Source organism: Zophobas morio, unplaced genomic scaffold (genome assembly GCF_036711695.1).
Source record: "Zophobas morio isolate AGI-343-1 ecotype UQ-CSIRO unplaced genomic scaffold, CSIRO_AGI_Zmor_V1 ptg000626l, whole genome shotgun sequence".
NCBI classification, from domain to species: domain Eukaryota; kingdom Metazoa; phylum Arthropoda; class Insecta; order Coleoptera; family Tenebrionidae; genus Zophobas; species Zophobas morio.
The window spans coordinates 21,484-34,226 of record NW_026972729.1 but is presented as its reverse complement, the minus strand read 5'-3'; the positions used below and the strand labels follow the sequence as shown (position 1 = coordinate 34,226).

Sequence of the window (12,743 nt, the reverse complement as noted above, 5' to 3'; positions counted from 1 at the left end):
GAGGCGATTAACTGGATTGTGGATTTCATCATGTTATGCCAAGAAGTTCAATAAAATGACGATTATTAAGGGTTGTGCCCACTGTAGTGTGCTTAAAACATTTTCCTACTGTAACGACCACTATCTTCTCAGCTCCTGATCAAACCTCATGTATCATCGGTACATGAGAACCCATTAAAGTTCAGTACTTCGGCCATGGCACCATTGAATTGGTCTTCAAGTGCAGGAAAGTCTAAATTTCTATTGTTAAGCCGCTACCATGGCCTTACGTGCAGGATAAAGTTGATTATTTTTTTAAGTAGAAGGCATGGAGAGGAAATGACATCGGTCAGACCTTTTTTAAAATCTCCAACACAACTAGTGGCTTGAGCATAGCTGAGGACAAGTATTTGTCTATTTTGATAAGGAGGACCGCTCTATTTGGCGCTGTTTCAACCGCTGCCGGGGCTTCACCGCATAACATCCCTGTCCCCGTGGTTAAGTATCTAGATTCTTACTTTGGATTCGCAAAAGTGGCTCCTTGTATGTTTTCTTCATCGTTTATCCTCCAAAAAGCGTCGTTTTTGTATTTCAACTTTCTTGCTGTGCCACCAGATGGTAACGGATGCGGTACAAGATGTTTTTAGCCCAGAAGATGACGAGTTGGAATTTGCCAAGGACGTATCAAGTCTGTAAAATAAACACTTTTTTGTTTAAATTCCGGATCCTTATTTCGTTTATCGCTCTAGTAGTTTCATTGTATGATTATGCTTTTCCATTGTTTTTCTCTTTTTTTGTGTGGGGTTATATGCATTATTATAAAATACATTTCATTGGTAGTACGCTTGTACTGTTGGCATCTGTTACAACGCACAATAATGTTGTCCTTGCCGTTCTTGGCCAACTAGACAATTTAATTGATGGCGTGTGCACGCACCACATTGGAAGGTTCCGGCCATATAATAAGCGGGGACAGTTTATCTAGGAGACATTTGTATTGATGCTAATAACAATGTTGCCTGCGGTAGTGAGCAAGAAGGCAGCCAATAAATATTGAATACCTAATGTAAAGCTATCACCAGAACTCAACGCTACTCATGGAACCTATTATGGGTACTTTAAAAACAGAACAAGGCAAGAGGTGTTTCGTGACACAGCAAAGCAAGTAGAGCACGCGTCGAAACCCTTTTTAAAACTGTCAGACGCCACAACTAGTAGTGGGGTAGAGGTAATCCTTTTTGAAGAAGCTGAATTTGTTTGGCAAACACTAGTCTGCATACTACTTGCTCTTCTACAAACGCCTTGCCTTTCAATGTCGCGTGCTTAATTCAGGTGCAGAGAAGAGTAACGGCGTCCTCCACAGCTCTGGGCATGTGACCAAGGCTGGAACGTTCCGTGGTCGATTAGTTAATTGTTGGGCTTTTAGTACTTAAGTCAAGGATTGAATGTGCCTAAAATACGGGATAACGAAATCGTTTACTGTATATTAAAAATGTATACTAGCACTTGAAGTCCTGGTTTCTAAAATTTAATATATTAAAACCGGATATTCACACGTGGTGTTTACTGACTTAGTAAATTATGATCTATCTGGTTCGAATATTGTCTAAATAAAATCCTTGTACAAACTTAAAAAATTGATAGGCTTAAATCTGTCAACTTCTTATAACGTTCTATTAGTTTTATAAAGGAGATATTAATAATGGCTTGGAATTTTCTTGCTTCCGTGTTAGTTTGGCAATTCAATTAAATTTAGACGGTTATTAAAATTCATAATATTATTTTTCCTTTTAAATTAAAAGATTGATAACTGATAATATTTATAAAATTTTTTAGTGGCACTTTAACGATAACAATACAACTTGTTAGTTCAAGTAAAACACAAACGGGGTCTTTAATATAACAACTGTGCAATTACATTGGTATGTCTTATTTTATTTTTCAGTTTTATTTAAATGAGTTTCTATTTTAGTCTTGAGATAATTGCAACCTTTAACCCACTTCTCGTAGTTCTTACGATTTAATTATGCGCCATAATTATATATTATAAAAGGAAGGTAGAAACAGAACTTAACCGAATCACTTCGCACTTTACCCGGAAGGTTTTTAATCCCTCCAGCAAGTACTTTATTTGTAGTTTTATACACTGCTTCCGCACGCGCATATAAACATGTTTATAAGTGATGCCATTGGCTTTCAAATGGTATGTACATCCAACTTTTAGTTGGATGCGCATTTTTCGTAATGTACCAATAGAGCTAATATAGCTAAAAGGCTCATAGCGAACACAAATTAAGAAAATTTAAAGTTGTCAACGTTAGGGGTACTTCCTGTTTAAATCAAAAAGTTCTTCGAGTGACATTGAAGCACCTTTATTTATTTTCTAAAGTAATATTTTTCATGACTTGTTGTAACTCATACTCTCTTAGTTGTCATATACAACATTACGGCTGGGGAAAAAAAGGTACTTATTTGCTTTATTCATTGCTTTTAGTAGATTGTGTCGCAGCATACCTTCCTTGAACGTTGTTTCAGCCTTCTTATATTATATCTTTACTGTATTTGCCGACGCCTATTGTCTTTTTTCTCTTTTAAGTAATATATAGTTAATTTCTAATATATAACTACCTCAACAGGAAAGGAAAGTAAAGTAGCCAAACTTATGGGAACTAAAGCAGATCCCAATAAACCATATGCAGAGGTTTTTTTTTTGTAAGTATGGTATTTTGTTAAGAGGTTTTTATCGTTTACAACTGGAGAAAACAATGTATCTTCACTCTATAAATTTTGTTGTATCGTTAAACAGCTTTGGGTAGGCACGCATAAAAAGGGGCCGAGTTTTCTGAGGGAAACTAATATTCTACTCTCCGAGTACATTGATAAGGAAAAGGTTTTTATCTACTTACTAGGTGGCGAACTTCTCTGTTTAACAGGTCAGGCCTGAAAGGAAGCGGCTGTCGGTCGCCACTGCTATGCAAGGTTTGCAAGTGAGCTTCCTTTTTTGTTTAAAGTCCTTTCCATAAGGAAGACCCTTTCCATTCAGGTATAATACTTTTTAAATGTTTACTTTTTTTCACATTCAATATATTAAGTCCAGGCCCATCCTGATAAGTTGTTGGCCCGCGCGCTGCACCAGAAGGATCCTGCTAACTATCCAGACAAGAACCACAAACCTGAGTTAGCTATTGCTTTAGAGGACTTTGAGGGTTATTGCGGATTACTTGGGCCCTCTCTCTCTTCTTCTACAACTTCTCTGTCCGAACTGTAGCGCTCTGCGGCTTTCGAAAAGTCGACGCGATCCTTCACTTTTTTTCTCAGTATAAAGTAAGCCACTTGTGACCACTTGTTACCTAAGACTTACTAGTTCTTATAGGAATTCGCACGTGTGGTCGGTGAATCTTTCGTCGAGTCGTTAATACGCTCTTATGAAAAGAGTGATAAAGGTTTTTTTACGACTATTTTTAGCTCTTCATTCTCGTAAAAAGTAATAAGACTTACAGAGAAAGTGCCTAAAAGAATGCTTCACTCAATTGATGAATGCAGATGAGGTAGTAATTAAGCAAAGCTTAGCGGAACTCGTTTCTGCCTTGCGAGCGAAAGTGACACTTTTTCTTTTTTATTCAAGTCTATATTACTTTGAGTTTAAGGGTCTAAGAAACTCCTTAGAAGATCTTATTATACGAATATATAAAGACTTTTCTAGCGATCCTGGCGTGTTCTGCATATTATTTATGAATTACATCAAGCTTAAGCCCGGTAAGTGTCTGCGTTAGCAAGTAAGAGGAGCAACTGGTGAGTCCCTTTTATTCAGGCGATGCTCTCTTTGTCAGGCCAAACACTCCTCATGCGTATCTCTCGGGAGGTAACTCGAGACCCTTGCAACTGCTGTGCATTTTTATTTAATTCAAGATTATAGATTGTGTAGAAGCAATGGCCTGCAGCGACAATGTTGTCCGAGCGGGTTTGGTGCTTCTTGAAGGCTCCTGACTTGTATGATAACAAAGCAAAAGGGCTTACAGGCAAATTCAAGGACGTTTCCACCCTCTGCGACATGCTCGATTACAGCTCGGAAGTACTGCTATTGCCTTGCTAAATAATGTGGCCGTTATGGACCCTCTTTCCCAGGGCGTCGACGAATTTGTTGTGAGCGGGCGCAGTCATACCGCTAATGCAAGTTCCTCCAATCCGCCATCCCTTCTACTTTGAGTTCTGCTTGGCTGTAATTAAGCAGATCATCAAATATGCACCGCCCGTTGAAGAGTTTGCGGTCGATCGGATCCAGTTCGTCGACCCACCCCAAGCCTTTCAGTTGGAACCGTACGCTGGCCCAAGCATCCTTTTATGCGTATAATCCACAGTTCTGCATATGCCACTTTTGACAAACGCCATGCCACGCAGATCGAGGGATGCGCTTTGACCAATCTAGAGCCCGGCGGCTTCGTAGTAAAACGAGGTTGCTTACCAAGAGATGTTATGAAGTGTGGACCTTCTCATTTTAATAGGAACTATTCTTTTTATACCGTACAATGCCACCTTCACCCTTGCACCAAGCGCACCCGACTTTGTGGCCTTTCGGGTGTATTGCGTGCTTGGCAGCGGAGAGGAGCAGGCAAATGAGAGCAACGGAAAACAACAAATGTAATAATAAAAATCTAAACACTATTTACTGCACGTCGGAAGGATTGACTCTGTACCAATATATTTTGCGTTCAACGTCGCCATGTCTTGGGCCCTACGGTAACGATGTTTCTTATAGTCAATAGGAATAGGATTCGTTTAAGTATAGGAAAGTAAACCTCCGAAAAGTCATAAGAAAGCGAGAAAGCGAAGTTTTGTCCGCAATTACTAAAGCAGCATCTGTTTACTGGAGCAGGAGACCCATCACGGTTGCGCTGCATTTCAAAATGCTTCGTCCCTTTTTGGCTAGAAAGGACAGTAGAAACTACGGGCGTTTCCTGAAAAATATTAGGCCACAAGGAAACCTCACTAAATTCCAGAAGTGGATATACCCGTTCGAGCCGATCGTGGCTGGTTGTTATCAATGGCATCGAGGGTCATCTTTAATAAAAGCATGCAAGGTAAGTAAGTTGACCTAGCGTCCCAGTGGCTGGATGAAACTTGACGTCGTTGCAGGCATAACTCTTATTGGTGCCCACCTTAAAGCGGCCGTCGTCTCTGTGTGCCTTGAGCACCGAGCCGGACCCTCTACACAAATAATTTAGTACGAGAAGGCTTCTTGCGCGTTTGCATATAATACTTTGGGGCGTTTACAAGCTGAAAGCCAACTCGTCCGTCTATTCCACCGACGGCGTAACCCTCAAGGGTAGGCGACCACGCGATGCAGGTAGACTGGTGGCACAGTATGGAGTATCGTTGCTAATAAATCAACTGGTGAACGGCACTTCTTAAAAGTAGATTAAGTTTCCGTTGCACCAAGAGAGGGCCAGACATGTTGCGTAAATCGTACACGTATATATGCCTGTTGGAGGTGGCCACAGCTAAGAGATTGCCTTGCACAAAAGTTGACTTGAAAATATCGTCTTTTAAACTCCGACAAATTAACCTTTAACATCAGCATCAAAAATCTTTTGCTCTAAATTCAATTCCTTACTAACAGAGGAACTGCGCGTGTCAACCAACTGTAAAGATAAGGCATAAGGATTAAGAAAGCTCGGCTATAACTTCCGATTAAAAACACTTTTAAAAAGAAGTCCCAACTACCAGTGATCAAACAATTAACCTCTGCACTCCACTTGACGACTTTCACGGGCTGAGAATGCTATGAAGAAGCAGAATTGTAGGAAACGGCCTCCACAACTTTCTTAACTTTTTTACGGATGCCAAAGAAAAGCGCTTCTGTGACCGAAGATCCCAACCACTAACTATGTTATCACAAGACCCGGTGGCAATACTTTCGTTGTTCTATACGTGTTCTGCTAGTGTTAATATTAAGATAATACTTAGTATCAACAAATAATAACCAGCCAGTCATGACATAAGATCGGTGCGTTGTAAATTAAGTTAAAAATCACAGTGTTTGGGTCTTTAAGGCGCAAAAAGTTAATCTTTATTAAAAAAAGATAAATTAGATTATAAGGCGAAAGCAAAACCAATAAATCTAAAGATAAGGGTAGTGCAGACAAAGTGCCTTTCCACTCCAGTCCGTTAGACATAATATGGGTTCCGCATTTGGGCCCCCAGGGCAGAAGCTTAAGGAAGAAGTATCTTCTATAGTATATTATTTTTATTAAATGTGATTAATTTAAAAAAATTTTAAAAGGTTACAATAGAGAGTAGAAAAAAAAGGTGCCCAAAAAAAAATTTTACAGTATACTACATTAACAACAATATATATATTTAGTTATGAAAAAGGTTTTTATAAACTTAGCATTCGAAGTCTCGAAAAAAAACCTTCAGGAGAAAACAGGAATTGAAGACTTGAATTTGAAGAGCCTTGCACTTGAAAAGGAGTAGAATTTTGATTAGCAAAAGGATTGTATCCTTTAGATGCTAAAAACATTTTTCAGAAAAAAGATCAAGAAAGAATTAAAATATCCTAAGCTGTCAAGCATGAGAAACAGAGAGTTTAACAACTAAATTTTAAACTTGAATGGAATTGCAATTATGGCACGAGGATGAGTGGGCGACACGATGCTGATTTGTTAATTTTAATTTGCGTAGTAGTGATGAAAATTGTATTACTAACTAGAAAGGTTTGGTGGCAACGAGATGGGCAACTTGAGTAGGTACGCTGTTGAAATATTTAAATCAACTTAAAAAATCATTACAGTTTTAATAAATAAAAACGAGGAAAAGCGGTAAATTTCACTGATTAAATTATGCTCAAAAATCAGAAAGAGCAATTCTAGAAATTTTAGAGGCCTCAATGTAAAATAATAGCAGAGGAAGAGAACAGGACACTCTTTTGGGAAAATTGAGGCAACAATTTCTTCTCCATTCTAATGAACTTAAAGTGTTTGGATTTTAAAGCTATAATTTCTCAAAACAAGGATGAAGTGCATACTTATACTCCCTCTTGGAGTGTTCGCAGTGCTCTGCTTTTTTTTTTATAAAATTAATATTATAACACGACATTAAAGACAATTTAAAACACAATATATGAAAAACAAAAATAGAAAATAAAAATAAATATAGGTTCAAAAAAATATGTATAATTCGTTATGTATAAAGTACACAACCATGGAACATATACACAAACACAAAATGCAAAACAGTAGCCCTCTAAATTTTTACATAAAAATGATCCGTATTTAATCCAATCAGAAACCCGACAAACAACCAATAAAAATACAATAAAAAAGAACTGAATTCCAACAAAAATTTTATTTGATCTATCTTATTAACTGGATACAAACTAAACAAAGTAAAATTTTATCTGGTTCAACTGAATTATTGCGCGTATATGGAAGCGCATTACGACCTTTTGTAAAGGTATAAACGCAGACCAAGCTGGTCAGCAAAAGTATTCTTGACTTTAGTATACTCCCTTTGCACGCGTCTTTATTAAAAAATTTTGATACGTTACCTTTATGGTTCATCACTGTTTATAGTATAATTTTTGTAATATAAAGAAGGTAGTATAAATATAAATATACATATATATTAAACAAAAATAGTAGGGTTAATTGGCGAAAAGATAATGTATAGACTCACTGAAGGAAATCCTTTCTCTTTATTAAAAATCCGATTAACCTAGCTTCTAAGTCATTTTAGAGTGGGTTAGGAGATATATGAGGTTTTTTATCCGAATTTGAACTATCTATTTGTGTTAACGTTTCCGTTCTAGCATGTAAAGCTTTTTTATATAATCTGATGGAATTGTAAAAGGTTCATAATTGTCAGTCAAGTCTCAGACTAAGTTAGTATGAAATAAATGTAACAAAATTCATGTCATTGATTTTTTAAGTGCTCACAACGAGCAGAATTTGAAAGTTTACTTTTGCTGCACAATAGGAATAATAGCCATTACACTATTAACCCGAAGGCATTTCGGAATTTCTAAGCTGAAAGTGAACGGTGGCGGTAGTGCCAGTGCATTTTTTTCTAATAAGGAGAGTCATGTTCTTTGCTGCGCTGCGTTAATAGAGGAGTACAATGAAGACACTAGCTTATATGCGTTAAATTTCTACCACCCCAAAAAGTGGACGCCTACCTTTAGAGGGGAGGAAATCATTTTTTAAAGTATCGAGTCCTAAGAGGCATAAAGCTGTGACTCTTAAGTAATAAAAGGATGCTTTATGACCAATAAATTTTCGTCCCTTCGGCGTTTTAAGCGACCCGCATATAAAGGCTGACGGGCAGAGGCATGGTGTACGTGCAGAGCGCAAATAGTAGCAGTGAGTAAAAGAAAGCTATGAAAGCTAATATGTAGGTATTCCGCTCGTTCGCATGCCGAAGATTTGGCCGTTATGTAGGACTCGAGCATCTCTTTAAGGAAGTGCGAAATTTCTCGGCATGCAGCTTGCGTAACAGGTCTTCATGCCGCACTCGTTCAAAAGCCTTCCCGACAGCGTGAAAGACAGCACCAACGGTTCTCTTATAAAATTCGGTTAGGCGAAGAAGTTGTTAAGTCGTTAAGTTTCCCCTTTATACAAACTGAAACTAGTACAACTGCATCAAATACCTTTTCAATTGCTAAAAAGTTGATGAGTCGGTGCATGAGAGTCTTCGGGGGGCATATCGGTCTCGAACACCTGCCATTTGATCTAGGGAGAAGAAAACTGCTAAACACTACCTCTGAGTACCCTAGTGCTTACCTAAGCTATTAAAAAACGCGTCTCCCGGCTTACAGCTACCCCTATAGCGCCTTAAATCTTCTTTTTAACCACGAAAGTTGTCTATCGTAATTGCAAAACTAATTATAAGGCGCAAGTATAACTATATACTTACAATATTAGTTTCTTCCCCGTGCAGTGGATGCAGTTCAGTGACTGTAACTTAAACACGTAAAACCCTCATATGGGGTCGAGAGTTGTCGTCTGTAGCTAAGCGGTTAAGGGCATTGATGCGCATACTCAAGGACATGGGCTCGTTTCCCACCAGCGCGACTCTCTTTTTTGATTTTTGGTGGTCGCGTATTTTTTTTAACCTCGCCCTCATAAATCTAATTAGACTGCAGCGCTCATGAAATGCTCTGTTTTTCATTGCATTGCTTGGTGAGTGTTAGATAACGAAATCATCCTTAATTTTGAATTATTTATTATAATGACTTCATCTTCTCTTGAATCTTTCAAATAATATTTTAAAATATCTATCAGTCAACTTGTAACGAAAAAAAAAAGTAAAGTTGTGCTTCGTCTATCCATTGCAGTATGGTAGTGATAAATAAAAATATTAAAAAAATAATTTGAGAAAGTAGTATATATTATAACAATTATTATTATATTATTTCGGATCCCTTCTTTCCCCATAATTATTAGCAATAAATAAATTTGAAGGATTTACCTAACATTTTAAAGCTAACAATGTTTGCATCAAATTAAATTAAAGGATGGTACACTCATTAATATTAAAGGTACTCTAAGATATAGAAAATTTACTTCTATATTTGAGGCAAGTGGGCCCCTGTCGAGGGTATGGAGGTAGGCTTACGAGGAAACTTTACCGAACTATTTGATAAATTTATCTTAGAAATTAGAATTTTAAAATTTTCGTCCTTCTGAATCATTAGAATACGACGCTATGAGAATTATCCTGCACCTTGTCCTCGCTAAAATTCCTGTATAACCTCAGAGACATAAGCTACATAGCAGTTTTCTATGGAAATTCAAAGGTTTGCCTAAGATTAAGCAATGTTTTAGTTTTAAATTATAAAAGCTGGAAATTTTTCTGTTCCACAAGGTTCAAACGTGTAAAATGTAAACTTATATTATGAGAAAATTATAAAAGTCAAAGGGTGCGGGCTACTTAAAAAAAAGTTAAAAAATTCAAGGAGTTAATAGCAAGCTTACAACGTTTACTAATACAGGTGAATTGGTAACTAACTAGCTAACATTGGTCTAATGAAATTTTGAAATTAATTAGCGCTTTACTTGAAAACTCAGTAACTTGAAATAATTGCTAAATATCGCTTGGAACGCGGATGACATATAACATAAATTAATTACTCAGTGCTAATTGTATAATTATTCTCGTTTTGGAAACTTATTTTAAGAATTGGAAAGAAAAATGCATATAAGAGAAATAGAGGGACTGCAGATATAATTATTGAGTACTCAGCACACGGTGCGAAATATAAGTTAATATTAAAGCTTATAATCTATCAGGCCACACTAAATTACCACTAAACGAGGCTTTATCTTCTGTGCTAGCCAGTTGTTGCCAAGGAAGCCCCCTCTCAGCGTGTAATGAACCGTGCGAGTACGAAAGGAAACTCAGTAGATAATACGTTATCGCATGAGAATCAAACGCCTGTTCAAGTAGTACGTACTTGAGCTGTCTTATAATTATAGTGCGAACTTTATCGAGCTAAAAGCCAATTTTTTGAAACCCCTCATACTGCATTAAAAGTCGAAATGTAACATTCGACTTTGATAGTCGTAGGAACTTCTAAAAAATTATTATCATATAACCTTTAAGTTTTTGATGATCACCTCTTCATGTAATGCACTAGGAGCCCAGGTATAAGAAAGGTTGATAATTACAGTAGATGCTCCTTATAGTATGTAATTTGCCGTTAATTTTAATTAAAAAGTTTCTTTTAACATTTTTTTTAATGCAAGTTTATGTTTTAAGTAGCTTATAAAGTTTTTAACATTATATAGGAAAGTATTTACCCATTATACCGAGGCCTAACCTACAATTGGCAGCACAATTGGTATTTTTAGCCTGCTTTTATTGTTAATACTTAATAGAGTAACCTAAGTAAAATAAATGCTACATAAGGCAATTAGCTAATTCTATAAATATCTATCGTTTAATGAAATTCAGCTTCATCGAAGTTAAAATGGACAGAAACCAGTCTCAGAACAGAAATTGTGACGGCAATTGCAATAGCGGAAGCAAGGCGTCTAACAAGGCCAAGGACATGTTTAACGTAAGGATGTTAACGTCTAATTTTCACCTTATTTTCGTATTTCCTTCTTTATGCAGGAGGCCAGCCGAGGTAACACTCAAAATGCAAAGGAGTGTGGGAAGGAAGCTTATAATCAAGCCACCGAAAGAAATAACTAAAGGCTTCATTCCGCTTAAACTTAAAAGCGGGCTAATTATAACCATTTAATAAAATATTTCAATAATGTTACTTCTTTTGGTCTTACAAAGTTAAATTGAAAACATTTCTTACTTTATAGATCAACAAAAATAAAAAGGTATACCAATGGTCCCGGATTCAAAACGGGCTTAAAATAAATCACTCATTATACAGTCTTGGTTCACTGCTTTCAGTGGGCCTTACCTATTCTACTAGAAGTAGTTCAAGTATAACAACTGTTTTGGCCGAACTTCTTAATACGGAGAATAAAGATCCTACTTTAATCCTTAGCTAACAGACAAATAAAATGATCGAAAAAGCCAATTGTAGTTACTAAACCACCTAAACTTTGTGATGGCGGTACGTTCCGAGAGTTTGATTTTAGTATTTTTATAACCAAAATTGATCAAGAAAGATCAAGGGTTATCCATTTAAGGGTCTTATTCAAACGCTACGTAGTTAATAATTTTACAACAATGTTTATAAAGGTAGTATATCAGCATTGATAATTAACGCTAAGAATGAGGCCAGCTGTTAGCAGGTCAAATTGATTTACAAGATAGAATAGCACTTTTTAATATCTTCTTTAGCAATTATTTAGTTAAAAATTTTTTGATGGAATGGTCGGCATACATATAGTATGATGGATAGGACTAAACTAGAAGGACCACACAGATCCGAACGGCCAGAGGCCATCCGGATGTGTATCCTACTAGTATCTCATGAAGCAAGTCAGTTGATTTTTATGTAACCGTTTATGATTCTATAGGAGCTGTGGATTTAGCAATAATTACTATCTACCATCACTCATTCCATAGAGCTTGCCGTTTTGGCTTTCATCCGCAACTAATCATTCGGGTAACGATATATTTCCATAGAACTTAGCATGATCGCATCCAAGATTTCACCAAGGGATTCACATGATCTTCCAAAGCATATTAGGTTTAAAACTGTACCGGAAGACGATGAAACAGACGTTCTTTTTGTTAATTTTAAAAGTAGTTCTTTCGTGTGTCAAGGAACGCGGAAACTTTCCGCTGTACCTACCTACCCTGAGCTCATTTTTCTTCAAAGGAAGGTACCATAGTCACAACTTTACGGGGGTTTAATAATTACAATTGACCTTTGGGTAGCTTTGTTTGTCTGTTAGCTAACGATCAAAGTAAGACCTTTCAGGCCGTAGAGGGTTACATGTGACCAAAGGGAAGTGAGCCTACATTAAGCATGTGATCCGTCAACGAATGACAACCTGTTGAGTAACCTAGATCGAAACTATCGGAAACCCGCGAGGATAAAGGCGTCTTTAGACGCGAATTTAAATATATAGTCTCCATCTTTTTCGAAAGCTTTACTTGTTACATTAAGTTAGTCTTATTAAACTAGTTATACTCTAAGAGTACTATTTATTAAATTACTAGTTAATTACAGCACACATTTTTAAACGTATTAAGGTAGCCTTTACTTCAGGTTAGTTTTATCGTTCCAGTTAATTCTAAAAATATAATTATGTATAAATATTGTATCTGATCTTAAAGAGCATTTTAAAAAGTTA

The 12,743-nt window shown here is 36.7% G+C and overlaps 2 protein-coding genes across 3 annotated transcripts; one reads left to right on the top strand and one right to left on the bottom strand.

Moving 5' to 3' along the window:
- Positions 1-2,331: 2,331 nt before the first annotated feature.
- On the top strand, positions 2,332-4,665 carry LOC135121569 (uncharacterized). Of its 2 annotated transcripts, XM_064045871.1 has the most exons (16): positions 2,332-2,443; positions 2,616-2,680; positions 2,786-2,869; positions 2,927-3,022; positions 3,077-3,185; positions 3,248-3,303; positions 3,353-3,422; positions 3,472-3,578; positions 3,627-3,735; positions 3,791-3,841; positions 3,896-3,940; positions 3,990-4,051; positions 4,105-4,149; positions 4,211-4,324; positions 4,378-4,432; positions 4,482-4,621. In XM_064045871.1, the coding sequence occupies exons 1-16, from the start codon at positions 2,380-2,382 to the stop codon at positions 4,619-4,621; spliced, it is 1,272 nt and encodes a 423-aa protein (XP_063901941.1). In that variant the 5' UTR covers positions 2,332-2,379. The 2 variants fall into 2 exon arrangements, with proteins under 2 accessions (XP_063901941.1, XP_063901940.1); XM_064045870.1 differs by having other exon boundaries at positions 4,378-4,665.
- LOC135121568 (mRNA export factor-like) lies at positions 4,625-6,499 on the bottom strand. The gene is made up of 12 exons (XM_064045869.1): positions 6,391-6,499; positions 6,128-6,207; positions 5,961-6,044; positions 5,815-5,901; positions 5,720-5,758; positions 5,543-5,618; positions 5,413-5,489; positions 5,237-5,355; positions 5,072-5,184; positions 4,962-5,007; positions 4,776-4,902; positions 4,625-4,711 (listed from the first exon to the last, which is right to left on the bottom strand). The coding sequence occupies exons 1-12, from the start codon at positions 6,497-6,499 to the stop codon at positions 4,643-4,645; spliced, it is 1,026 nt and encodes a 341-aa protein (XP_063901939.1). The 3' UTR covers positions 4,625-4,642.
- Positions 6,500-12,743: the final 6,244 nt, after the last annotated feature.